Source organism: Schizophyllum commune (assembly GCF_000143185.2).
Source record: "Schizophyllum commune H4-8 unplaced genomic scaffold SCHCOscaffold_3, whole genome shotgun sequence".
In the NCBI taxonomy this organism is placed as follows: domain Eukaryota; kingdom Fungi; phylum Basidiomycota; class Agaricomycetes; order Agaricales; family Schizophyllaceae; genus Schizophyllum; species Schizophyllum commune.
The window spans coordinates 2,438,803-2,452,086 of record NW_026089540.1 but is presented as its reverse complement, the minus strand read 5'-3'; the positions used below and the strand labels follow the sequence as shown (position 1 = coordinate 2,452,086).

Below are 13,284 nucleotides of genomic sequence, written 5' to 3'. Positions count from 1 at the left end.
CATTGGAGAGGTCGCCTGTGCCGGGCCAACGCGTCGCCATCCATTGCAGTCCTTGCTCCCTCCCCTCCATCCTGCTTCCACCTTTCCCCCTTGACCATAGCGATAACTCCTCAACCATGTCCATATCCACCGCCGCGCGCGCGATGCGCATAGTCGCTATCCCCCTCACGCGCCCCGCGGGCGACGCGACGCTCAAGTCGGCAGCACCGCGTACGATGCTCACGTACTACCATTTCCAAATCTCGAAGCCGCCGAAGCCGTCGCGGCAGAAGACGGCGGACGTCCAGGGGGCGGAGAAGCGCCCGCACTGGTGGTCGACGCCGGAGGAGGGTTGGGCGGATTGGGTGACGAATAAGGCGGCGCAGACGTGGGCGGGGTTCGGGAAGGCGAAGGAGGGGTCGTGGCAGGTGCGTTGTACTTATAGTGCAAAAGGAAGAGGGAGGCTGATGAGGGACGTGTGTAGGTGAGAGTGTACGAGTACGGGGAGCGCCTGGTGGACCGCATCGACTTTGAGGAGTTGGCGCTGAAGGGGATCGACCCGTCTATTGGCCCGACGATCACTCATCCTGATGTTACCGGGAGCGAGAGCAGCGGCAGTAAGGTGTCAGAAAGCGTATGTTCCCCACTCTGTCTGCCTGATATTGCGCTGATATTCACTGCCCATAGATACCTCTGCTGTATCCCCCGTCAGTCTTGACTGGCCCGGGTACTCTGGCACACCTCAAGTCGCTGGTCGACCACCGAGCACCGCGACATAAGAAGGGCTGCATCGTGTGGGCGATTGCCGCGCCGCTCACTGCACCCTTCATGATCGTTCGTGCGTGCTGAGCTTGCGTTTGTCGCGTTCCGCATTCTGACAACCTCCTAGCCATCATCCCCAACCTTCCGTTCTTCTTCTGCGTCTGGCGCTCGTGGTCGCATTATCGAGGTGCGCCGCTATCATACCCTTTGTCTTGCTACCCATTCACTTACGCCCGCCCTCAGCCTGGCGCGCCTCCCAATACCTCCAATCCCTCATCGACAGCGGCGCAATCCACCCCGAGCCCAGCGAAGCCCTCGAGATCCTCTACCGCTCCTACCGTCCAACTCCACGGGAACAGCCAACCAAGGCGCAGGAGGCCGAGGGCAAGATCGTTGAGGCACGCGCCAATCCCGACATCGACTTGTTACTGTCGAAGGACTCCGTCCCCGCGGTCTTGCAGATCCTGAACCTGAAGCCTTCGGCAGAGGCGGATCTGTACCGCGCGCTGGAGCAGGCGCGATTGAGGTTGAAGAGGGGGGAGGTGAAGAAGGCAGAGTGATGTGCAGTGAAGGAGGTGGAGGGGACGGAGTTATGATCTTCTTCTTACCCGAGAGATATTGCAGTGAAGGAGTCGGAGGCGCCGCGGTGAGGGGTAGCGGCAGTTGGCTTTGCAATTGTGCACGGCGGGGCGCCTGCTATATGTGATGCAGAGGGTTCAGCGATGCTTCTGACTGGTCGAACATGGCTATCCTAGAGGGTATATATTGTGTATCATCGTGGACTATAGGTTTTCCATGGTCATAATCAACCATATGTGGCGATTATGCCGACTCGCATCACACCTATAAGTAGGAAGAAAGGTAGAAGCCTCCAACAGGAAAGATACAGTCGCTTGTTACGGCCTATGACGAGCTTGCACCAGTGGCTGTATGAACAAAGCCTTCCTAAAGCAGAATTTTCATCCACGTGGCGCACTATATTGCCGAGAAGCTCTCACGCTTGCGAACTTGACTGTAGCCTTCATCATGCTTCATGGCCTGTCCTTGGTCTTACTTTGAATCTACTGCGTCTCCTTGGCTACCTGATACTCCATTTTTTGCAGTAATAGATGGGGCTGGGCTAGACACGGTCGTGACTGGGTCCCATTCACTCCCAAAGACCATCCTCGTTCATTTTCTGGCTTTCTGGCTTTAACATTCACACAGGAAACGCAACACAACGAACTACGCAAAACAAAGAACTACAGGATCACATTCATTCAAGGGCTCTATAGCGCTACCCTGGACGTCTATCTCGCTTGCTTATCGCTCGACTCATCATCACTCGCCATCGGGAGCAATCCATCATTGACATTACTCGCCATCGGGAGCAGCGACCATGATCTGCGCCTCCCCATCGCCCCAGACGGCCTTCACAACGCCGCGCACGGCCTTCGAGTCCTTCTCTCCTTTGCTGTGTCTCTTGGAGTCGTGGACGCCGATGTCGTCCTTGCTCTCGTGGGCATTGTCGGCGTCCTTGGCCTCGTAGACGTCGACGGCCAGCGGCGTCACCACCTTCCTCCTATCCGCCGTCTCGCGCACGAGCCTGAACGCGTACGTGATGTTGCTGCTGCTGCCCATCAAGTCCAGGCGCCCGCGTGGGTTGTTGCACAGTGTGTTGACATACCGGCCCCAATAGTAGTGGTCGCCGTACCTGCACGGCTCGATAAGCAACTGACCTTAAACTAACGCAGAGGTCAATGACTTACTTGTCACCTTTGGCTGTGGAGGGTTAGGTGAGTCGCGCATTTACGTGATCTAAATAGATGATGGAACTCACTGCCTAGAAGACTACCGTTCGCGATGCCAAAATCCTGTACAAGTAACGTGCATCAGGCAATCTGCGTCGGAAAGCGAGCAGAACAGACGCACCTGACCATATTCGACGACTTCGCCAACGTGGTGATGTTGCGGTACAGCGTAAGCTTCTCCCCGGGACCAACACTGACGACAATTCAGCACGGGATATATTGCACAATGACTTGAAGGCCCGCTTACTTCATGGGCCAGCTGCGAGTCAGGGTGTAGCTCCGCTCCTCGGTCTTGCTAGAAGACGCCTCCAGCGAGACACTGATATCAAAGCCCGACGACGCGACATTCGCGATGGTGATGCTGCTGCTGAGCGTGATGGTCACTGCAAGGCAAGGCAAGTTCATCAGCACCCCATCGCCTCCGATGTCATCGAAGGCGACGTACCGCTGTTGGTGACAGTGAGCGTCGCAGAGTTCGTGTTGGTCCACGACTCCGTCCATTCTTCGTTATGCTCCTGGTTGTTATGCGTGTTGTCGTAGGACCAGGCGACTTCCTCCTGGCTGATGTTCTTCGGTGTCTTCCCGAGGACATACGGCTTGCCGATGGTCGTGTTGTAGGACCACCACCTAGGGAAAGACGAATTTCGGTGAGCGTGCGCGTAGGTGGGCGCTACGATCGACTGTACGCACTGATAGTCCGCAGCGATACCAGAATTGAGGAAGATATCGCCTATGCCGTTCATGGTGCCGCCGCGGGACTCGTTGGCCTTCTTGTAGACGTCGTAGATGGGCCAGCCGAGGCGGGCGAGGTCCTCCCAGGTAGTCTTGGGCTGCGACATGGTGATGACTAGTAGGGTTCGAAGGGCTTGCAAGAGAGGTGTGCAGAGCTGAGTGCTGAGGTTGGCTGTCTGTTCGACTGGCCTTTATACTGCTTACCCTTTTCAGTGCTTTATCGCGCTATATATCCGCATTTCCCGCAAGCTCGCCGTCAGATTTGGACGACCACACATCGGTGCTCGCGACATGCGAGGCACCGACATTCCGACATGGCCCATGTCCACATACCCGAACAATGAGATTCAGCTCTCGCAACACGAAATATTGTTTGCGTCCGCGACGTCCTCCCCACTGGCAGCCCTCTGGGAATATGACGTGCAGTCCTCTTCGCCGATCTTGTCTTGTCAATGGGCGAAGGATCGCCTGTGGAACGGACCCGTCGAGAAGCCGATGTTCTCGTCAAAGCTCACGAAGGACTGTCGCATGACCAGTGAACTTCGTATGGACCCACGATTGTCGACTGCCCAACTTCTGCCTCTTCATCAAGTGGGGATCCGACAACTTAGGTCCGACATGCGTACCGTACCCCGACGCGTATAGGACAGCACCAACATCGGCGCCGAAAACCGCTTCCGACAATGCCAGCTTCCATGTCCTGGCAAAACCTGACAACGTCCTTAGTACGTGGTGGCTGTACGAACAAAGCCTTCCTGAAGCAGACCATCCAACCACGTGAGGCAAAATATTGCCGAGATCCTCCCACGCTTATAAACTTGGACACAACTTGCATCATGGCATTTCTTTGTCTTGACTTCGAATATGCCTCAGCAAGGGGTGCTATGGTTCTAAGTACGCCCTCAAAGATCCTCGGGATATACCCCTCCACCCGGGGCCGCCTCGGACGCAAGCCAAATTACAAGAGGCGACTCGTCACTTCGGCAGTATCACGGGCCCCGACTCTGCTGCTAGGGGCCTGGCCATCGCACGATACAGCGTAAGAGCCTCTGACCGAGCATTCATTCTCATTGCCATGGCTTCCTTCTCTATGGCACGCTTCACTTCATACTATGGCACGCTCAGCTTCTCTGGTGTCATGCGACCGCCGCATCTCCTGCAGACGACGCTCTCGACCGACGATTCTCCCCTTCCGTTGATCTGCATGCCCCGCGTATCCGTGGACGGCGAATTCTCGCGGAGTCGCGGATGGTTTGCCCGCGGGGCTGTATGGCGCGCTCGGAGTGAGGTATAAAGACGGGGTCGAGGGCTTTTCGGCCTCACCTTCTTCGTCGACCTCACCCTCTTCCTCGTCCTTGCTCTCTCCTCACAAAATCAGCGTGTTCACCATGTTCCAACTTTCACTTGTCGCTCTTCTCGGTGCCGCGACTGTCCGCGCGGGCAGCGTCCTCTGGGACGGCAGCTTTGACCAGTTCGAGTCGACCGCTGACATCGACAAGTGGTCCTGGTCGAACCAGGTTGGGCCGTACCAGTGGGTGAGTGTCTTGCAAAACATGTTGCTCAGGTTGACGCTGACCTTCCGCTCAGTACATCCACGGCCCCGGCGCCACCTCCGACTACCTTGCCCTCGGCTCCGACTTCGCCAACCCGGCTGGCAAGGACGCGACGGGCGTGAAGGTTACGATTGACGGGACGTCAAACTGGAACGGGCAGACCATGGAGCGCACTGAGCTCATCCCGCAGACGAGCGAGAACCTTGGGGTGCGTTCTGGGGCAAAGGGTGCGCGATGTACGAGACTAACATGGGCATGCAGTCCGGCAATCTCCTCTACCACTTCTCGGTCAAGCGCACGGACGAGAATGCGCCTGCGGTGAGTAGAATGTCAGTGTTCTCGTGAGATGGCTGTTGACGAGATCATCAGACCAACCTCGAGCACCAAGTCGTCTTCTTCGAGAGCCACTTCACGGAGCTCAAGTACGGAGTGAACGGCGATGACGACCTCCACTGGTTCGTCGGTGGCACCTCCCAATGGAGCACCGCCTTCGACCCGGACACCTGGTACAACTTCGCCTACGATATCGACGTGAGTTATCCCTCTTATTCCTCCCTCCTTTGCCTTCGTCTCCCCTCTCACCCTAACCTTGCATCCTCGCCCTTCCCTCACCCTTTGCTCACCTCTACTCCCCCTCCCAGTTCGGCTCGAGCACCGTCACCCTGTGGGCCTCCACCGACGGCGACGAGCTCGCCAAGGTCGCCGGCCCCGTCTCCGCTTCCACCTCCACCAACTCGGCGGACTGGCACCTTGGTGTCCTCCGCATCGTCACCCAGAACGATGTCGAGGACTGGTACTTCAGCAACGTCTACGTCGAGGAGGCGCCGATCACTACCTCGATTGCTGCTTGATGGGATTCATGGATGTAACCACTATTCTGCGGTATCTAAGGGTTGAAGGGGAATATATTGAATATCTGTTCTTGTCAATGCCGAACGTTGGTCAAACGTTGTGGGTCCATCACCAGTACGGCACATGCGGGTCGCTCTCGGCGCTTACGCGCGATCTTCCGTCTCCAGGACGCTCTCCGACAATTATCCTCGTCCCCCGCCGCAAGTGATCCGTGTGTCTTCCTGGTTACAACCCGTGCCTAGACCTGCTATAAACAACATGAAGCGATGTTCTTGGATCTCCGTCTCCCGAATTCATCCTTCTCACATTCCTCTCTCACCTTCATTCCCTTTCTCGTGCTCAGGCTCAGCTTTCCCTGTAATCAAGCTTAGCTGTCCCTCTTCAGGCTCAGGCTCACCTCCCCCTCGCTTCACCTCACTTTCGTTCATTGTAGCCTTTCGAGATGATTGGCGTTACCTTCGTTTCCCTACTGATCGCCTCGACCGTGCGTGCGGGCACCGTGGTCTGGGACGGTAGCTTCGACGCGTACGCGACGCCGGCGGACTTTGACAAGTGTGCGTGGTGCTGAGGGTGCGAGTCTTACGCTCGAAAGCTTACACGGCTATAGGGTCCTGGTCCAACCAGGTCGGAGAGTATCAGTGGGTGAGTGGGGTCAATCATTGGACCAATGAAGTACAAAACTAACGGGACCGAAGTACATCCACGGCAGCGGCGACACGTCCACGTACCTCAACCTCGACCCCTCGTTCAAGAACCCCGCGTCTTCGGAGACGCATGGGCTGAAGGTCACGATTGACGGGACTGCCATTTGGAACGGCCAGAATATGGAGCGCACCGAGCTCATCCCGCAGACGAGCGAGAATCTTGGGGTGAGTCCCCGCAGACTATGCTGCGACTGAGACTGAAGTGCTGACATTGATTTTTCAGACCGGAAACCTGTTCTACCACTTCTCCGTGTCGCGCTCGGATACGAATGCGCCTGATGTGAGTTCATGTAGCTGATCAGACTGGCAATTGTTGACCATCTGGCCTGCGTAGTCCTCCATCGAACATCAGGTCGCGTTCTTCGAGAGCCACTTCACTGAGCTCAAGTACGGCGTCGGCGACGATCAACTGCATTGGTTCGTCGGTGGTCAATCCCAGTGGAGCACCGCGTTTGACGCCGGCACCTGGTACAACTTTGCCTATGATATTGACGTGAGTGCCACAACCGCCACCCTTCCCCTCACCCCTCCGATATTTACCTACCACCCCCTTATAGTTTTCCGCTGGTACCGTCGCCCTCTGGGCATCCACCGGCTTAGACGAGCTCACCCAGGTCGTCTCCCCCGTCTCCGCGTCCACGTCGACGAATTCGGCCGACTGGCACTTGGGTGTCTTGAAACTCAGCACGGCGGATGTGACCGAGGACTGGATGTTTAGCGGCGTGTACGTCGAGAGTGGGCCTGCGACTACGACGATTGGGTCGGGTGCGTCGTCGGGTGGGGCCGCGTCTTCTGCTGCTTCCTCGTCTGCGCCCACCTCGACCTCGGCGGCTGCTTCTCAGTCCGCTGCTGCATCATCGTCCGCGGCGGCGTCGACCTCGGCGGCGGCGTCCACGTCTGCTGCGGCTACCAGCGAGGCCGCGACAAGTGCCCCCGCCTCATCGTCCGTCGCACCTACCTCTACAAATGTCGCCGTCCCATCGAGCAGCGCAGCTCAGAGCTCGGAAGTGGCGTCTACTAGCGTCGCTGCCTCGTCTGCTGCTCCTTCAACCTCATCTGCTGTTCCTTCGACCTCATCCGCCGCCCCCTCTAACTCAGTCGCCGAGACCTCGAGCTCAATCGTCGAGACCTCTGCGTCCGCTGAGCCGTCCTCAGTGCCCGCAGAGACTTCCGCCGCTGCTTCCACGAGCGCTGCCGGATCCTCGGCGGCCACATCTGCTGTCGAGACCAGTGCCGCTGCCCCGTCGTCCGTTGCAGCGACCTCCGCCGCCGCGACCTCGGCAGCGGCAACATCCGCCGCCGAAATCTCCACACCTGCCACCTCGGCCGCCACTACAAGCTCGGCGGCTCAAAGCTCCGCGCCTGCCACGTCCGCGTCCACCTCCTCTGCGTCTTTGCCGACTGGCCTCAGCGCCTGTGCGGCAAATGCAAAGGGCATCGTCGACGCTAACTGCTGCATGAATGGCAAGTTTAACATCCATTTGTTGGTGCTACTACATTGCTACATGGGCCGCCACTTTCTCCCACCCGAGTCCCTGCGTTCTCACCCTCGAAACCCTGCGTTCTGCCAATCAAGTCACTGTGTTTCTCTCCGCATTTCCCACTCGAGTCTTCCCGTCCTCTCACTCGCTGAAACTAATCTCATTCCCAGAGTACAACAAATGCCTCGCCGCTTCCCAGCCCAACCCCGACTTTACGGGCTGCAGCGCGGCGAAGGACACCTGCATGACCGGCGCGACGTACGATTACAACATGGCTTCGCGCGCGAAGCGGGACGGCAAGTTCGGGCGGCTGCTTCTGTGAGGCGGACACGGACGCCTTCTCATGGGCGTACTCACGGTTTAGTGACCGTACTGAGCCTTCTTGTGAGGCGCGCGCTTCAAACACGTTGTCGAGAGGTATGTATGCTTCAGCTTGTGCTAGGAGCACGCTTCAGCTTGCGGAAGGTGCCCGCCATATTTCTTCACGATCTTGACGATCTCGATGCTGTCTTGACGGCGGCGGCGCTTTTATTGCTTCATTTATTTACAATCCTCTGTAGCCTGTAGTATTCTTGGGATCCCAATGCTAGCACTGGGAGTGGGTTGTTGTCATCAATCGCCGGTCCGAGGGAGAGTTGTGAGAGCCTTGGCCGAAGCGGTGAAAGTGACAGTCTCGGACGAAGCGGGGTCGGAGCATCGCAAGGAGCATCCAGGGATCTTACCCTAAGATTGCTGCAGTCTGGACGCTGCAGGCCCTTCTAAGCGAAGGATCTGCCTACCCGGGGCGGGCTTTCGGTGAAAGACCCTGCCCGCTCAATGGGCGACGTAGCAGCGGCCTACCCCGGAGTGCAAGAAGTGCTCCGACTTGCGGCGTTTCCTGTCATGGCGGAGACTCGGTCTACTGCAGAACTGCCACCTCACGATCGTCGGGCAAACGCAATCAATATGTATCAGTACCGATGTAATATACAGGTTGTCAAATAAGTTAGCAGTAGTAATGACATGGTGGTAGCGCTAGTTGTATATGAGTATTGCGATGAATGAAGCAAATGATGAAGCAGAGATCAGTGTAAGAGTCCAAGCATAGAACCAGAAGACAAGTCCCTGACAGACGGTCTACGGTATACCCAACAAAAACCCGGAGTCAAGATAAATAATCTTCGGATCCTCTACAGACAGTCTAGGAATGAGATCTGACTTCGCGTGCGTCCGTGGAGGATGACTGGAATGTGGTGCGGATCGTCGTCGAGGATCACGTGGTCGATGTTCGAGTACGAGCGCACGTGAGGGCGATGATCGGCAACGTGCGAGTTGAACTTGGTGTCGAGCAGCGGTGCGTCGGTGCGCAGGAAGCGCATGTCCGGACGGGGGTACAGCGCCTCCACGGACAAGGACGGACCGCGCGCTTCTGCGAATAAATGGCGGGCATCTGGGCGCGGAAGCCGATCGAAGTCGCGCGGTTGACGTCCTTGGCCGTATGGCGCCCTCGCCTCACTGTATGGGCGGCTCGCTTCGCCACACAAGAGCTGTGCATGACGCGCCTTGGGCTGCGGCAGGCGCAGCGGCATCGTCGCCCGGAGGCCCCGCGTCGCCTCGTGGAAGGCGGGTTCAGAGCGGAAGACAGGCTCGGCGCGCGATCGAAGACCCGAAGCGCGCCCCTTTCCATGCTCCTCTGCGACGTCTGACGGGACCCACGCTGGCGCTGAGGAGTGTGGCGCCCACGACGGTGGGGTGATTGGCGACGGGAACTCGCTGTCCGGGCTCCACGCAGACGAGGGCTCCAGCTCCGGCAGTGGGGACCCTGCGCGTGAGGATGGAGCCGAGAGCGCGAACATGTCTGCGGCACACACGTCGGGGGCGTATGCAGGCGGGGCGAGGAGCGCATCATAGTGCGCGAGAATATCGTCTTCCGTGATGCCGAGGTGGAAGTCGAGGACGCCGAGGAACTCGCGTTCAATCAGGGAGATGTCCCGCCTGCCAAACGTTCCGGTGTACGCAGACCAGTGTGCCGCTTTCGGAGACGTGTCGTTCGTGTACTGAATTGTACGTCAGAGGAAGCGAGGATGAAGGGAAGAATGGAACACACCTTTGCGGCGGCGATGAGGGCGCCAAGGAAGACGCGATGGTACGCCCACTCGTCCAGGTCGATGCGGAGCTGTCCGCGTGCTCGGCGAAGGTAGACCAAGGCGACGAGAAGGACGGGCATGGCGACGCCGGAGTTGTCGATCACATTTGACGCGAAGGCAGAAAAGAAGTGCTTATCGGGCCTTGCCCAGAGAGCGCCAGAGTGATTACACGAGGCAGGATCGTCAATAGCTAGGTCAACAGCATCGCAAGCGACGTCGACAATATACTCTGAAAGGTCTGTCAGACAAGTCTTGGATCGATTAGTGGCAACTCACCCTTGACTGCTGGGGTGATATCGAGAGAGATGAGGTCCACAATGGCCGTAGTGTGGAGGGCATAGTCCACCTGGCTAGCAGGGTGTACAGGGGTACGACGCGCTGGACAAAGGCGCGCGCGCTTACGGGGCGGAAAGTCGAGGTCAGAGAAGTCGAACGGGAGGCGGCGACAACCCATGCTGAGTGGCATGGGTGGGGGGCAGAACAAGAAGCGCAAAGCGATCTCCCGACCGTATATAAAGGGGAGCGCCGAGCAATCAGGCGGAACGGCAACGGAGGCGCTACCCAGACGTCCGTGCCTTGAACACGAACGCGCTGATGTCAGATTTTGCCCCCGCCAATTGCCTGACCGCGCCGAGCACGCCTGGCCGGGGAAACGTGCGCACGCGGGGCGCCCTCTGGAGCGTCGCAGATAGATCCGGCGCACCACAGGACATATCCCTGCGCGTGCAGAGTCGCGCGAGGAAGGCGAAAAATTGAGCCAAGGTGTGTGGCGCGGGGCCAGGGGGGCGGGCGCCGCATATGGCCCTTCGTCGGTTACGTGGCGGAAGACAAGGGGCGAAGCGGGCACGCGAACAATTGAACCGTATTCAGTAGGTGCGCGCCTCGGGTTCCTGGGCCCGCAGTTGCACCGTCCTCGGCCAGCGGAACACAGGACCCCGGATAATGGGCGACGAGGTTAGTTCCGGAATTCCTCAAAACAGCGGCGGCCAAGTCCGACATTTTTTGGCCAAAAGGACGGCCAAAGTCCGACTTTTTAACCAACCTCGTCGGCCGCCGAAATTTTTTATTTCCCGATTAGGGAAATCGATTATTTGTTCTGTCACGTGAGCAGATATTCAGCATTTCCTGCGACTTTCTGTGCCTCTCCCGAGGGCCTGTTTTGAACGGGAAACCACGCCATTCGACGTATCTCGCTGTTCGCGCGTACCCAGTGCACCATTTAGACATTTTCGTGCTATTTTGTCTGATACCTAACTCAGGCAGGGTCCCAAAAGTCCGACTTCCAAAGTAAGCTGACGCCCTCAACCTACCCATTTCTCCGACTTTCTCAGAGACATTTGGAGCGTTTGAGGCCCCAAAAAATCCGACATCGCGAACTACCCCTCCCCCCAATTATCCGGGGTCCTCGGAACACCGCCTTGCATCATGATAGGACTTCGGCATCCTTTTCCTAAGGGGCCTGACGCGATAAGATAATGAAAAGCTCGAATGAGCATGATTGCGCACAGGCCACTGCTGGATTGCACTCTTCCTCGTCAGATATTCCAGGCACCTCCGCCACCATCCTTCCTGACGATGATGAGCTCGTCGTGCGCCAAGTTCACCGGAGCTTGGATCTCAACAGCATGGGAAGTCGAGATTGTTGCGGGGGCAGTGCGCACGCCAACGCCCGCGCCGCAGTGCGACGCAGGTGCGACGAGTGCGAGGAAGCGCGCAAATCATGCCCATCCAATGAACATCAGATACCTGCGAGTCCTCGGTGCCTGGGTCTGGATCGCCTCGCAACGCGCTTGCCAGTCGATGTCGGATGATGAGCATGCAGCACCTCACCTGGCGCGTGAGCGACATGCGACATTACACCGATCCCAGCGCACCTTCGCAGTCAATGAACATTCCGAAAACAGTGTACACGTCGTAGGCACGTAGCTAGATAGCAGGGCTCCATCGACGATGCCGGACTACGAGTTGAGGTAGGCGAGAAGATCGCGCCGCTGTCGCTGCTCGCGCTTGTCCTGCCGCTCGTACGCCCGATGACCGCGTCCCATCTCTGCATTCTGGCGCCGCACTTGCTCCGCGGCACGTATGTGGGCAGCAAGCGCGGCCGCGTTGTGGGTGACACGCTTCTTCGAAGCCTTGTATGGGCCCACCGTCTTCGCCTTGAGGCCGATCCCTAGGCGATCAGATTTCAGGACAGTGGCGATGGGCTTCACGAGGGCGCGCCGGCCATCGTCCCCATCTGGCAGATCCTCGTCATCGGATAGCTCCTCCTTGACGACATCCACCGGGCGCTTGTCAGGCTCAGGATCGTCAAGCGCCATAGCGTCGTCATCTTCATCAAACTCTGAGTCCGACAAAGTCAAGTCGACAACTTCCACCTGGCGAACCTCTTTCAATTCGCCATCGTCGTCGAGAGCAAACTCTACAGGCTCGGACTTGATGTGACTCGAGCTTGCACGTTCCTTGCCTTTCCGTGAAGGCGGGACAGCAGGTGAAGGCTTCCGGGCGTTCGGCCCTAGCGTATCGCCCTCCCTCCACCCGCTCTTTTGCAGCATGCCCCATCCACGGTTCGCAGGGCCTAGCGCAAGAAAGACAGGAGGTTTGAATGGCTGCTCCTTCGGTTTCGGGGGAGGGTCCCGTGCAAGGATATCAGCGAGGCTTGATGCTGATGGCGCAGGCTGATGCAGCTGCTCATCAGGATTGCGCAAGACGTTCTGAATGAACCAGTCGTTCTTATCTGGCTTCTTGGCGGGTGCAGGCTGAGTGCGAGATGGAGGCTGAGGTTGCGCACTGGATGACGGCGCGGTGCGTGGTCGTGATAAGGGGTCGGAGGAATTGGTAGGCGCTGTGGCGCCGGAGGTGGAGGATGGACCGGCGCTAGACGATCGGCTAGCCAGAGAGCGATACCAGTCGGCTACGCCCGTCCCTCCTGAGGGAGGCTGCTTCGTATCGTGCGGCGTGAGACCCATAGACCCAGCAAGGGTAAAGTCTTCATATGCAATCGTCGCAGGCACGAATCGAGGAGGAGGCTTTGCACGACGCAAGAAGGATGATTTGAGCGCCCAGTCCTCCGACTCGTCGGCCTCCGTAGCCTGCCCAGTCTCCTTCTCCAGCTTTTCCCTGTCCGCGGGATCATAGCGCAAGTAGATGGTGTGTGTAACGGTCGCCATGATGGTCGGGAGCAAGCGCGGAGGGAAGGATGACGGTGATGACAAATGCAGAGATCGCGCTCGGTCACGATCACGCGGCGATGTGACGCAAGGATATTGATCGGTCGCGTGGGTTTATGGACGCGTTCGCGACTTTCC

General features: G+C 58.2%; 7 protein-coding genes across 7 annotated transcripts; 4 read left to right on the top strand and 3 right to left on the bottom strand.

The window, feature by feature from the left end:
- The first annotated feature begins 1 nt into the window (after position 1).
- SCHCODRAFT_02616001 (uncharacterized protein) lies at positions 2–1,584 on the top strand. The gene is made up of 5 exons (XM_050344736.1): positions 2–407; positions 464–613; positions 667–817; positions 869–928; positions 985–1,584. Exons 1-5 carry the CDS (start codon positions 117–119, stop codon positions 1,299–1,301), a joined length of 969 nt encoding a protein of 322 aa, XP_050201778.1. The 5' UTR covers positions 2–116; the 3' UTR covers positions 1,302–1,584.
- A 510-nt stretch (positions 1,585–2,094) lies between these two features.
- Positions 2,095–3,370, bottom strand: SCHCODRAFT_02493604 (uncharacterized protein; the record flags this gene model as incomplete). Its single annotated transcript, XM_003033910.2, has 7 exons — positions 2,095–2,434; positions 2,490–2,502; positions 2,561–2,594; positions 2,658–2,724; positions 2,779–2,914; positions 2,977–3,158; positions 3,222–3,370. 7 exons carry the CDS (start codon positions 3,368–3,370, stop codon positions 2,095–2,097), a joined length of 921 nt encoding a protein of 306 aa, XP_003033956.1.
- A 1,276-nt stretch (positions 3,371–4,646) lies between these two features.
- On the top strand, positions 4,647–5,671 carry SCHCODRAFT_02615989 (uncharacterized protein). The gene is made up of 5 exons (XM_003034497.2): positions 4,647–4,798; positions 4,851–5,024; positions 5,078–5,134; positions 5,186–5,347; positions 5,458–5,671. The coding sequence occupies exons 1-5, from the start codon at positions 4,652–4,654 to the stop codon at positions 5,665–5,667; spliced, it is 750 nt and encodes a 249-aa protein (XP_003034543.1). The 5' UTR covers positions 4,647–4,651; the 3' UTR covers positions 5,668–5,671.
- A 437-nt stretch (positions 5,672–6,108) lies between these two features.
- Positions 6,109–8,467, top strand: SCHCODRAFT_01180513 (uncharacterized protein; the record flags this gene model as incomplete). Its single annotated transcript, XM_003034496.2, has 7 exons — positions 6,109–6,222; positions 6,276–6,310; positions 6,364–6,537; positions 6,596–6,652; positions 6,707–6,865; positions 6,930–7,947; positions 8,024–8,467. Coding segments are annotated over 7 exons (1,709 nt in total), but the record flags the coding sequence as incomplete, so codon positions are not given.
- Positions 8,468–8,779: 312 nt separating this feature from the next.
- Positions 8,780–10,797, bottom strand: SCHCODRAFT_02615978 (uncharacterized protein). The gene is made up of 3 exons (XM_003033909.2): positions 10,256–10,797; positions 9,940–10,208; positions 8,780–9,889 (listed from the first exon to the last, which is right to left on the bottom strand). The coding sequence occupies exons 1-3, from the start codon at positions 10,431–10,433 to the stop codon at positions 9,023–9,025; spliced, it is 1,314 nt and encodes a 437-aa protein (XP_003033955.2). The 5' UTR covers positions 10,434–10,797; the 3' UTR covers positions 8,780–9,022.
- Positions 10,798–11,177: 380 nt separating this feature from the next.
- Positions 11,178–11,928, top strand: SCHCODRAFT_02615976 (uncharacterized protein). Its single transcript, XM_050344735.1, has 2 exons — positions 11,178–11,812; positions 11,862–11,928. The coding sequence occupies exons 1-2, from the start codon at positions 11,468–11,470 to the stop codon at positions 11,895–11,897; spliced, it is 381 nt and encodes a 126-aa protein (XP_050201777.1). The 5' UTR covers positions 11,178–11,467; the 3' UTR covers positions 11,898–11,928.
- SCHCODRAFT_02615974 (uncharacterized protein) lies at positions 11,782–13,159 on the bottom strand. Its single transcript, XM_050344734.1, has 2 exons — positions 12,364–13,159; positions 11,782–12,308 (listed from the first exon to the last, which is right to left on the bottom strand). The coding sequence occupies exons 1-2, from the start codon at positions 13,144–13,146 to the stop codon at positions 12,186–12,188; spliced, it is 906 nt and encodes a 301-aa protein (XP_050201776.1). The 5' UTR covers positions 13,147–13,159; the 3' UTR covers positions 11,782–12,185.
- Positions 13,160–13,284: the final 125 nt, after the last annotated feature.